Source organism: Alligator sinensis, unplaced genomic scaffold (assembly GCF_000455745.1).
Source record: "Alligator sinensis unplaced genomic scaffold, ASM45574v1 scaffold65_1, whole genome shotgun sequence".
NCBI lineage: Eukaryota > Metazoa > Chordata > Crocodylia > Alligatoridae > Alligator > Alligator sinensis.
Genome location: NW_005842037.1, coordinates 2,497,527 through 2,509,054, shown reverse-complemented (window position 1 = coordinate 2,509,054; position 11,528 = coordinate 2,497,527). Strand labels below are relative to the sequence as shown.

Here is an 11,528-nt window from a genome sequence, read left to right as displayed (position 1 = left end):
CCCCCCCCCGCTCATATATCACACTGCCATCATCTTAATTTTGAGGCTCTCCCTATTAGCTTTCTCTTTGGATAGCTTTCACTCATTTTTAATTAAAAAAAAAAAAAAAAAAAAAAAAAAGGAAAAAAAAAAGGAAAGCCATCAACCAGTGGGGCGAGTGCTATTGTGTGTGCTACCAGTAAGCTTATTTGCAAAATTGCTGTTTTTTTCCATGTACTCTCCCTCTCCATGGTGCTTTTCTGACAGCGTGGAGACTTTTGCAACTTATTTTTTACGTAGTATGTACACAGAGTTGGTAAAGCCCTATAAAAGTGGATTAGAGAGAGATTTTTACTTTTACCCATAATCATTGCATTGCCCAGGGTTTTATAAACAGGTCATAAATGAGGTGTTATGAAATGATGCAAGGCTATTAACACAATCCAGAAGTGTCACCATCATAACAACAAACAATACACCCAGTTTCTGAAGGATTTGGAGGCTTTAAGAAGGGTCCACCTCTAGGTGATGTAACTTGTCAGCTCCATCACAGTAAATGAAAGGTTTTGCCATATGTCTCTTGTCCAGCAGATGAAAAAATGAAGTTCCATGGCCCTAAAAGTATGAGCAATTAAGCTAAAATGTAATTAAGTGCACACTCTGAATAACTGAATATAGATGCTGAATGAAAAAGTTGCACAGAATCTGGAAAAGACCCACAATGTGTGTGAAAGTTACAAGTGGTATCTAAAACTTTGGAAACAAGTGAATGGAGAAGTCAAACATAACTGTTTCATGTAGTAGGTAACAAGCATATGGAATAAGTTACCCTGGAAGGCTGTTGACAAACAGAGTATAAATGGATTCCAGACATGCCTAAATTTCCTTCTCTAGGGTAAAGGGGATTGAACAATGTCACAAAAAAGCAGGAAGGTATAAAGGTGATCAAATAGAAACAGATAGACATATTGATCATAATATTTCTTAGGTTGGTAGATTAGAGAAGTATCAGTGGGGCTCAAATAACATTTCCCTTTCATAGCTGTAGAAGTTTTGTATACTTTCATCTAGTGGAAAAACTTTGTTTCATGCTGTGAGATTTTTGGGGGCATGCGCCTGACCTTGGGGCCATGCACATACCTCAAGATATAAAAATTCTTAATGCAAAAAACTGCCATCTGTGTAACAGCCCTTTGTCTAATTCAGCCATGAATGTTTCTTCTGCTTCTAATTGCTTGCATCACTGCATCTGACCATGATTTTTTCTCTTCTGTCAAGAAAGACTCAATATTTAATCCATATTTATGATATTCTTTAGTGCATTAAACCTACACCAAAGTTTGCTTATGAACAGACTATTTAGAAACTATGTTGATTTCCTTTTATCCTAACTGAGACCATTTTGCCTTCAAATCAGAATGTTGCAGACTATACCACAGGAAAAACATGCAAACTAAAGTTTCCAGTCACAACTAATAAGACGTTTCAAAGTTCTTGGACTTGAGAAACCATTTGGTTTTAACAAGGGTAAAAGTTGCACTTTTAAAAACACTTGGTCTTTCATTCAGAATTTTTTTTATCTTTTGGCACTGATTTCTGATGGAGTGTCTCAATGACATGGAAGTCCTGAACAATTGTACAACATTAAACAAAAAACAAACAAACAAACCATATGCTGCTATATTCAGTGATTACAGATGAGCAGTAGCGCTGTAGTAAAGATAACGTGTTGATGTGAATAAGCATCTGTATCACAAATACTGTTAATGAGAAAATGATTTATCAGTATATACTTATCAGTTTTATCTCTGCTTGAGCTAAAAAAAAAAATCAATCAAGTCTATTTCACTATTATGTGTCCCTTTCATTTCAGGTGTTAAATGTTGCCATGATTGGATTTCATACACTGAATAGTCCTGACTGGATTATTTTAATTGTAGAAATATTTTTATTAAGTTTATGACGTGTAGGATACTTCTAGCCTGTTAGATAACTTGGGTTTCAGTTGTATATAGTACCCTCTTTGCATGCCAATCAAATCACTATCAATAAATCTTTAAGTAGAAAATGTTCAGCATCTTGTTCAGCATCCAACAGGATCAGTTACCTCAAAGATTATAACTGCTAATTTTTAGTCAATTCACAATACAAGCATCTTCTGTTGTCACCCTTAAAAAGCATTTACCTTTGGAGGTGGAATTATTTTTAGGTTGTTCAAAAATCTATGTTCTTTCAGCCCCTACCTGGATACTGCTTTGACTTAGTTAGTCTAAGATGCAAATCTACCCTGTCTTCTATAACTACCAGGCTGAACTTCAGTGTACCATTGTTTACAATTTTGAGAAGTGTTTTGTCCCATTGGTAAGATAGCTTGTCACAGTTTGCCTGAATGCAGATAAATATTCTCTGCCAAAGACCTTCCTGCCTGGCTGTAGTTTCTGTGATAAGGGAGTGCTGGGGTTTCCTCACTGAAGACAGATCCTCACAGTCATAACACCACTGACATCAGTAGGCCTGTGACAGTTTACAACAGTAGAGGGTCTACCCCATAGTATTTGGGATGGAGTCAGTGCTTTGTTGGGTACTCAGGGAATTACTGGAAGGCTACAGAAAACCTGCTAATGGCTTCCTAAAAGTAGAACCTTTTAAAGGTACATGTAGCAAAATGTTGACTTAGGTTGTTACTAACTTCAGTAGGGAGAGAATTTCACCCCTAGACATTTCGAAGCTTGGGTAACTGAGGCACACAGAGAAAATACAAAGAAAGATGAGCCTTGAATTATATGGTTGTTCAGCTCTTCAATTCTTTTCTCTGCAATTAATGGGCAGAGTTTTCTTTACAAATGAAATGACTACCATGGGCAACTTTGTATAAGTTTTGTTTTCCAATCTTTTGTTGTTCTCCTAGGGTTAAAAATTATAGATCTATTTTATAGTTTGTTGTATTTATCTGTTATGCTTTCCTTAAACGTTTGTGATTATGTGATAAATGTTTGTAATGCAGAAACATGCGGGGCATAGGCACCCTGCCTCTGGGCTGTGCTTCCCATTCTTTGCCCACTATTCCCTGGAGCAGGGAATTGTCTTGGAGTGGAACTGGTCATGTACCAATAAGCACACCTGAGGTAGCAAGCTTATTGGTGCATGGTCAGCACGGTTTCAGTGTAGCTACATTACATCTGCATTAGGGTGTGGCCCAGAGGTGCTATAGACCTGGCCAGACAGCCCTTGCAGAGTGTTTAGCCCGCAAACTATTTTGTTTGATTTCTCCTTTCTCTTCTCTTCGGCCCTTCAACTCTCCACTGCTATGAATTCAGTAACTCTCATATAAATTAGTGCTTTGGATATTTATTAGGTGCTGGCATGGAGTGGGTTTACAGAATAAACCCAATACTTAGAAAAAACTTTAGTTAAATAAAAGATATCAGATTCACCCAAAGAACCTTGTCTGCCTAGAAAAAGCTTTACAGTCTTGTATTAGAGAAAGTAAACAGCCTTGCCACAAACAATAATTTTATGGATTGAATTTTTCAAAATATCCTCCATTCACATCGGGTATTTCTTTGAGACACACAAGCAGTTGTACGGATAGGTATGCATACATGACGTCTCAGGTTACCTGTTATGTTTACTTTTGCTCGGGACCATGTATTTTTCTATTGAAGCATTCTTTGTTTTTCCTACAGGAAATACTGATTGCATCATGAAAGTAAACCTATCACACTTTCTTCGTGTATATGTGAAGGTGCAATGTTTAATCCTTCAAGCCTATGAAAATCTGCGCAATGATGTAATTTGCAATGCGGATATTGCTTAAATGTACAAGATTTAAAATTTGTATTCTCTTTCCGTAGACTGTTTATTCCATGGCCCAGTTTCCTTTCCCGCAACTGGCAGAATTAAGGGAGAAATATACATACAATATTACTCCTTTTCCTGCAACAGTAAAATCAACTTCTGTTTCAGGGTAAGTCTAGAATCAATCCAGAACATCTCTCATTCCTCTTATTCCCTGTAGCCCAGGGGTAGGCAACCCCCGGCATGTGTGCCAGACTGTGGCGCACAGCAGCATTTTGCTTGGCACGTACGCCTCAGGGCAGAGGGCAGGGGAAGCACAAGGGACCCGATCTTTGTTGTGGCAGTGCAGCCCTGGCCCCTTCCCCACCATCCATCTTGAGGTATGCGTGAACCCACCACTGGCAATGAGCCAGGCTGGAGCTCTGAGGACCCCAGTGCAGCTGCTTGCAGCCTCCCCGCAGCCTTCTGTGAGCATCCTGGTGCTGGGCTCAGAGCCCAGGCTGGCTGTGGCAGGCATCCAGGAGCGTGGAAGTTGCTGCATGGGAGTCTGCGGAGCACTGGCCTGGCTCATTGCTGGCAGCCAGTGCACATGTACCTCAGGGCAGATGGCAGGGAAAAGGCAGGGGCTGCACTGCTACAAGGATTGGGCCCCTCATGGCTCCCCTGATGTTCGCCCTTGGCATGCCAACATCTTGCAAGTCAAGATTGAGGGTGTTTTTGGCGCACTATCCAAAAACATTGCTGACCTCTGATGTAGCAACACTGAGACTATATGTATACAGCTGATAAACAAATGCACTGGCATCTTCCATTCTGCATCTGAAGAGGATAAAACTATTTTGTTATGAAGAGTTAGTTGCATGCTTCAGAACTGCTTTCTTTTCCATGCGTTCCTGTGTGACAGAAGGCTGAGCAGAACTAGAGATAGCGATGAAGAGAATGACCTAGAAGATGAAGATTCCATTGCCAGTGCTGTCGGCTGCCTTGGACCGTTCAGTGGGCTCTTGGCACCAGAGCTGCAGAAGTACCAAAAACAAATCAAAGGTAAATGCAACATCAGTTCATTTTGAATGATGGCATTAAATGTTTGCAAGCTTGAATCTTCTGCAGTTTCCTTGGAATTATTCAAGCCATAGTGTGAATTTCAGGTGAAGAACATTGTGCAACTATCATAACTTGGCATACAATCCTTGAATACATTGTCTCTTAACCTGTATCGAATGCTTGTTCAGTACAGATAAAAATAATATTTATGGACAGATAAATTTAACACCAATGACCTTGGTTTTTGTTAGAATATGTTTAGATGGTATTGGTATCTGGAAGTGGTAAAAACAAAAAATAATTCTGCAGATTCTAGTTAAACATTTACTCATCACTCTATATATTACTTATCACTCTATTTTGTGTATGTCTAATTCTGTGGACAACAGTTTGATGTTTTGGAGTGTATATACATTTTCAAATATCCCTCCACTTTTGAATCTGATTTACCTCAGCATTACAAATCCAAAACTTATCAGCAAATTTAAATGCACTTTAGAAACCTATCTTTTTTTATTTTTTTTGCCTTCCAATAATAGTATATGTAAAATATCATGATTTAGAGTCTGCTTTTTGTGATGCCTGGTAGAAGATTCTTCTTAAACAGCTTTCTTAAAGATATGTCACTCTTAAAGATTTGTTGTCATTTACATTGTACTTTTCTTGGTCGCGTAGTCAGTGACATTGCCCATTTTTAGGGGTCACACCAACATTTGATTGATTCTTACTCACCTCTGCCAACAGATAGAATAGCTACAAGTTATGCAGTCATAACAGTGGTTTTTAATAGATTCATTTCATCATGCTTACTGTTGTTTTGCTGTGATATGTGTTCTAGAGCTCTCTGCTTGATGTTTTCTCTTTTCCTTTTTTGGAGGACTGTAAATTTCTGCCTGCTGCTTCAAGCTGATATTTACTCAGAATGTTACACTGTTATTGCAAATAAGGCCTAATATAAGCAAACATGACATGAAAAAAAATTAGCCCTTGAACCCTGATATGCCATTTTAGCAGTACATCAAGAGCAACTGTGAAAATAATGCACACTGCTCCTGTTGCTCAGTGGCTCTTTGATCACTCATTTTCTGTAGCCACCTGCTTCTCTAGCTTCCCCCACACATGCCCCTTCTGCTGCTCTGAGCTGCTTTGTTCTTCTCAGGCTGCTGCTTTTCCTCCCCTTCTTGCTGCACATCATCAGATGGACAGTCATGTAACCAAATAACTGGTCTATCCAAGTGACTGTGACATATATCACAGATCATGGTTTGGTAACCAGTTTCTAATGACTTTACAACTGAGAGTTTTATTTAATAGTTAATTATGTGAAATACCCACTTCAGTGACTAACTGAGCTGTATTTTTTTACATAACTGAGTAAGTCAGAATCATAGGGTTGGAGGCGAGTGGAAGGGTCATTTAGTCCAGGCCCCTGTACAGATACAGAATTCATAAATGCTAAACCTTCTTGGATAGATACCATCAATGTTGTAGCTTTACAAGGTTTATTGCAGAAAGAGGTCTGTACCTTCTTATTTTTTGTAAACTGAGTAGTGATTCCAGAAGGTTACCAATTTGAGTCTTACTATGGGGACTGTACTAAATACTTAGGTATTTATTCTACAACTGTGTTAAATATTTTAGACTTTTATTATGATAACTGTTTTTATTACACAGTACAATTAAAATAAGAGAACAAAACTTTGGCTTATAATTTCCTTAAGCTTTCTTTGATTAATGCTTAAGCATGTCTGAAGTGATACTTGTTCTTTATTTTCATTTTATCCCACCGTGTACAGATCACAATGAAGAACAGAGTCTGGGCTGCAGTAACATTGCCGAGCTAAGTCCGGGAGCAATAGACTCTTGTCGAAGTGAATACCATGCTGCTTTTAACAGTATGATGATGGAGCGTATGACCACTGACATCAATGCATTAAAGAGACAGTATTCTCGAATAAAGAAGAAACAGCAACAGCAGGTTCATCAGGTGTATATCAGAGCAGGTAATGGAGCAGAATATGCTTTACCAATATACTTTTGAAAGCCAGCTTCACTATAAGAAAAGAAAGGAAAATTATGTCCTTTTATATTTAAATTATCATATACAAGGAGAGAACAAAAGAAAATAAATTAACTTGCAAAACATTAGCAATGAAGCAGGTCCAATTTCACTCAAACAAACTGTAAATAAGAAGATGATGGTTTTGTTTTTCTTTCATCAGGGCATGAAGATGATGACCCTGGGATCTTATTAGGTCCCGGGGACCAGCTGAATAATGGTATTTACAGATATCTTTGCTACTTGGGTGTGTTGCATTGGTTTTGCTAACAAGTTATAATTCATGGCATCCTTGGACTTGACCATAGCTAAGCATTTAAGAAGTGAAAAATAATCCTTTAAAACCAAGGGACAGACTTTATACATTGATTAATTTCACTGACTTTAGTAGAGGTATGTCCATTTAAATGAACTGAAGTCTTCACAGAGAATCAATCGTAGCTAAGCTGACTCTTCTTTCTAGGCTGGATTTGATCTTTAGTACATGGAGGAATGAGTCCCTTTTCACTGCTAAGGGTGGGTCTTCACAAGAGATAGTGAAAGCATATTAATGGATCAGGGCAAGGAAGTTTTACTTCTACTGGTGGTAAATCAGTCCTATCCATAGAAGATTTTAGTCCCCACAACAGTTTGTTCAGCACTTTTAACAGATACTAGATTCATATGAATTGGAGGAGCGGGGACTTATGTTGAAATAGTTCAGCGTTTGAATGGAAGCACTGGCCAAAGATATTCATTTCCAAGGATTGCCCAACCTTTTCTGACTTTACTAATCATGATCAGGGGCTAGTTTGATTTAGATAAACTGTCCCATAAATCTGTGTCTGTCACTCGGGAACAATTGGGAATTCTGGCAGAATGAGGTAGTTTGCCCTGGTTTCCAGCCAGTGTGGAGAGACATCTGTTAAAAATAAATTGGCGTACCTTCTGACTGTTTGCTCACAGAAAGGCCTGTGTGACTGACCTTAAGTAGAGACTGAATTGCCTCTCACTACTGAAGGAGGGATTAAACAGAAGGGTACATTTTTGAGGCCATGATTAACATTCGTTTTTCACTTGTAGGGCATATACCCATTAATGGTAAAAACCCATATGCAGTGATATGTTCAATTTTAAACACTAGGAAGCAAAATCATCTTTGTATTTACATTTCATAGTTGTCCAGTGTCACATGAGCTGACACCTTAACTACTGCAATTCCAGAAACAATGTAGCCAGTTTATATATGTGCCTCGCTTAAACAGTAGTCAGTGGATTAGCAATAGAAGGTAGGCAAAGGAAAGCTTTTGTCATACTTGAAGATACAACATAGTGTAAGAGGAATTCAGTTTTTACTGGGCACAGTCCTACAAGTCTTCACAACACAACAAAGAACAGTATCAAGGCTGTCTTTGATCTTGGATCACTGGGATAAACATTTATAATAGCACATAACTTTTTATTGTTTTTAACTTTTTCTTTCAGACAAAGGGCCAGTTACCAGTCTTCTCCCCTCTCAGGTAAATCATTCGCCAGTGATAAACCATCTTCTTCTAGGAAAGAAGATGAAACCAAATAACAGATCTGCCAAGAATGCAGTCATTCACATTCCAAGCCATGCAGCAGGCAAAATGTCACCCATTCCCCATGAAGACCTTAAAACAAAACTCAACTCTCCCTGGCGCACTCATATCCGAGTGCATCGCAAACACATAGCTAGAGCCAAAAGCCAGCTGGGCTATGGGGATACCATTGGATTAATAGAAGAGCAGAACGAAGGCTGTAAAACAAACAGTCCTGGTGCAAAAGAGGAGACTCCAAAACATTCTGATTTTGAAGGAGAGGGAAGTGACCTCGATGGCAGGACTACTCTGCAAGCTGATGGACAGTTGGCTGAGCCAGTTTCTGAGGACACCAATGCAAATGTGTTAGCAGTTCAGCTAAAATTGGAGGCGTTAGAACTTGCCTCTGACAGCAAAACTGATGTTGAGCCAGTGTCTGGTCAGTCCTGCGAAACACACATGTCACAGTCATCTAGTTCATCCAGTGACAGTGGGACATCAGCTAAAACTCCCCAAGCCAGCAATCCTAAATCGCAAGTCTTTAGCCCTTTCCCTAGTGTCAAACCTCTTCGAAAGTCGACTGCAGCCAGAAATTTAGGGTTGTATGGCCCAACCGAAAGAACCCCAACTGTACATTTTCCACAAATGAGCAGGAGTTTTAACAAGTCCACCAATAGCAACAGCGGGACGAAGAAACGATGATGAATCACCAGCACTTTATATTTCCAGGCGGAAAAAATTGTATTGCTATTTGTGAACATGTCCGCAAGACTTTCTAAATAGTACAATTCTTTAAATGAAGCAACGGGGACAAAAGCAAATAGATAATGGACATATGACTATGCTGTCTTGAAAGCTCTGCCCCTGGATCATGTGGACTAGTGAAGGTGTACTGTGGCACATAACATAGATTCTAGTGGTTCTGTGGTAAAACAAACATTGATTTGTAGTGTAAAGTACACTCTTTTAAATTGAAGTTGTGTTTAAAAGCTGTCTGCTGCCTTCTCCCAACTTCTGAGAGCACCCATGTCTATGTCAAAGCCCCAAGGACAACCCCCATCCACAAAGAATTTTGTGAGCAGAGCTGTCCTTTAAATCTCATCAGTGTGGTTCCATTAGCTAGCTAGAGGAGCTGCAATTAAGCAACAAAAACACAGGCAAACCTAGAAATCAAAGGCATCTACTGAACACAAAGAGAGATTAGAAACACTAATTGAATGGACCAGCTGACTGGTACTTCTATCTTCAGTGACATTTACTGTTTCTCTTCCTGTGGCTGGTCTTCTCTGTTGCTGTTATTTCTTGTAAGTTTAAGTTGGAAGCCAGTCAGCTATGGTAAGATAACAAGAAAAGCCTTCACCTCTTTCCTGAGGTTTCAGTTTGCTGATTTCGTACTACATAAAACCTGCAAAGTTACAGAATGGTAGGATTTAGATACATATATGTATTTCTCCATTTACTGTGGTAAACCTCTTGACTCCAGAATCTGTAGTCGGAACCTATAGACTCTAGCAGTCTGTATTTTTCTGGTAAACCAAATATAATGGTAAACAACTTGATGGATAAAAATTTGAAAAGTTTTTATGTGGTTGAGGAGCTTAAGCCTATTTCTGAATGTGATTTAGAATCTTATTTTCTATTTAATTGCAGCACAATATCTTTCTAAATGAATTAATCCAATCCAGTTGACTAAAATGGACTGAATTAGGCCTGCAGTATGGGGAGAGCCTATATGTGAATCAGTGCTAGTAACGCTGGCTAAATTAAATACCAGATTCCTATTTCTATTCTAATCCTTTTTGTCAGTTGCTCCTGACAACTTATTCTCCAGTTCTGAGAGTGTGATGCCTCTGTTTCCTGTTTGTTAATTTGTTTGGGAGCTTGTAAAATCCTTGAGCCAGATATCACTGGATTACTTTATATTAATACAAACAAAAAATTAACTGCAAAAAACTAGAGATAGTTTAACTTCAGGTTGCATTCAGGTTACTTTTTATAACGTTAACTCAGGCACATTAGACATTGGCCCTGATTCAGCACCTTGTTACTTCTGTTACACTCATGTGCACCTGGAGTAATGCAGCAGTGAATCGGCTCACTATAGGAAGCATTTTCTCTTCCTAAATTCTTTGTAAAATGTAAACCTTAATGAATCATTGTCTGTTTATTACTGTGTGCCATGATGTAAAGAGGATGTGCTAGAAGGTATTACTGTACACCATAAATTTATATAGGCTATATGACATGCCCTGTTGTTGGGGAATAATTTTATCTTGTTCTTGTACTTTCTGTATGTGTATGGGTATCACAAATACACAAATATGTCTATTATAAATTTTAAACAACTGGAGATCAGTGCTTGCCCCTGCCTCGTTTTTCAGGGCTAAGTGGTGTCATCACCAGTGATTACCAAAAAGGATGAATAAATGGGAGAAAAATGTAGAATTTGGTCACTAGCCAAGGACTGTATTAGGAAGTGGTTTCATTCTTGGTTTAAGTTAAATACACCTCCTTGAAAATAAAATTATTATTGTGAATCAAACTCCCAGTTCTTACTCGGTATCAGTGTACTGTACATCTGTATAGTGAGCTAGTAAAAATAAAAGGACGGATGTTCTGAAGCCAAATAATAAGATGGCACGTGTTTGCCTTTTCAGCGTGCGTTAATTTGATTTAATAACAAAAAGTTGATCAGCTCTGTAGAAATGGTAGTCTTGAAAGAATAATAAACACCCCATAGGGAAGATGATACTAGAAATTCATACCTAATCTGTGTTTGGTAAAGCATGCTTGGGGGTGCCTGCACTTTTTCCCTTTTGGTCTGAAAACTGTGAATAATCAAAATAATGGAATACATTTAGCATTGAATCTTGATACCCAGATTCCTCATTTCCATCTGTACCTCCTGTAGCCACTATCAGGAGCACCTCAGCTCTTCAGTTACTCAACGAACCTTGGCAGACAAGGTTCCTTGGGTGAATTTGATATCTTTTATTAGACCAACCCAAATGGTTGGAGAATAGTTATTAAGCAAGCTTTCGGGTTCAAAAACCCTTTGTCAGGCTAAGGAAGCTTCAGCAGTTGGTGTGTCAACGAACCTTTGCAGC

The 11,528-nt window shown here is 38.7% G+C and overlaps 1 protein-coding gene across 4 annotated transcripts in view; it reads left to right on the top strand.

The window, feature by feature from the left end:
• Window positions 1-11,041, top strand: part of TBC1D30 (TBC1 domain family member 30) — a 98,622-nt gene extending 87,581 nt beyond the window's left edge. For 2 of the 4 annotated variants that reach the window (XM_025202819.1, XM_025202818.1), the window contains 5 exons: window positions 3,834-3,946; window positions 4,682-4,821; window positions 6,618-6,824; window positions 7,044-7,100; window positions 8,345-11,041. In XM_025202819.1, the coding sequence (XP_025058604.1) occupies window positions 3,834-3,946; window positions 4,682-4,821; window positions 6,618-6,824; window positions 7,044-7,100; window positions 8,345-9,123 (1,296 nt within the window). In that variant the 3' untranslated portion in view covers window positions 9,124-11,041. The remainder of the gene's footprint in view (window positions 1-3,833; window positions 3,947-4,681; window positions 4,822-6,617; window positions 6,825-7,043; window positions 7,101-8,344) is intronic. The other 2 variants (XM_025202821.1, XM_025202820.1) reach the window with 1 other exon arrangement.
• Window positions 11,042-11,528: the final 487 nt, after the last annotated feature.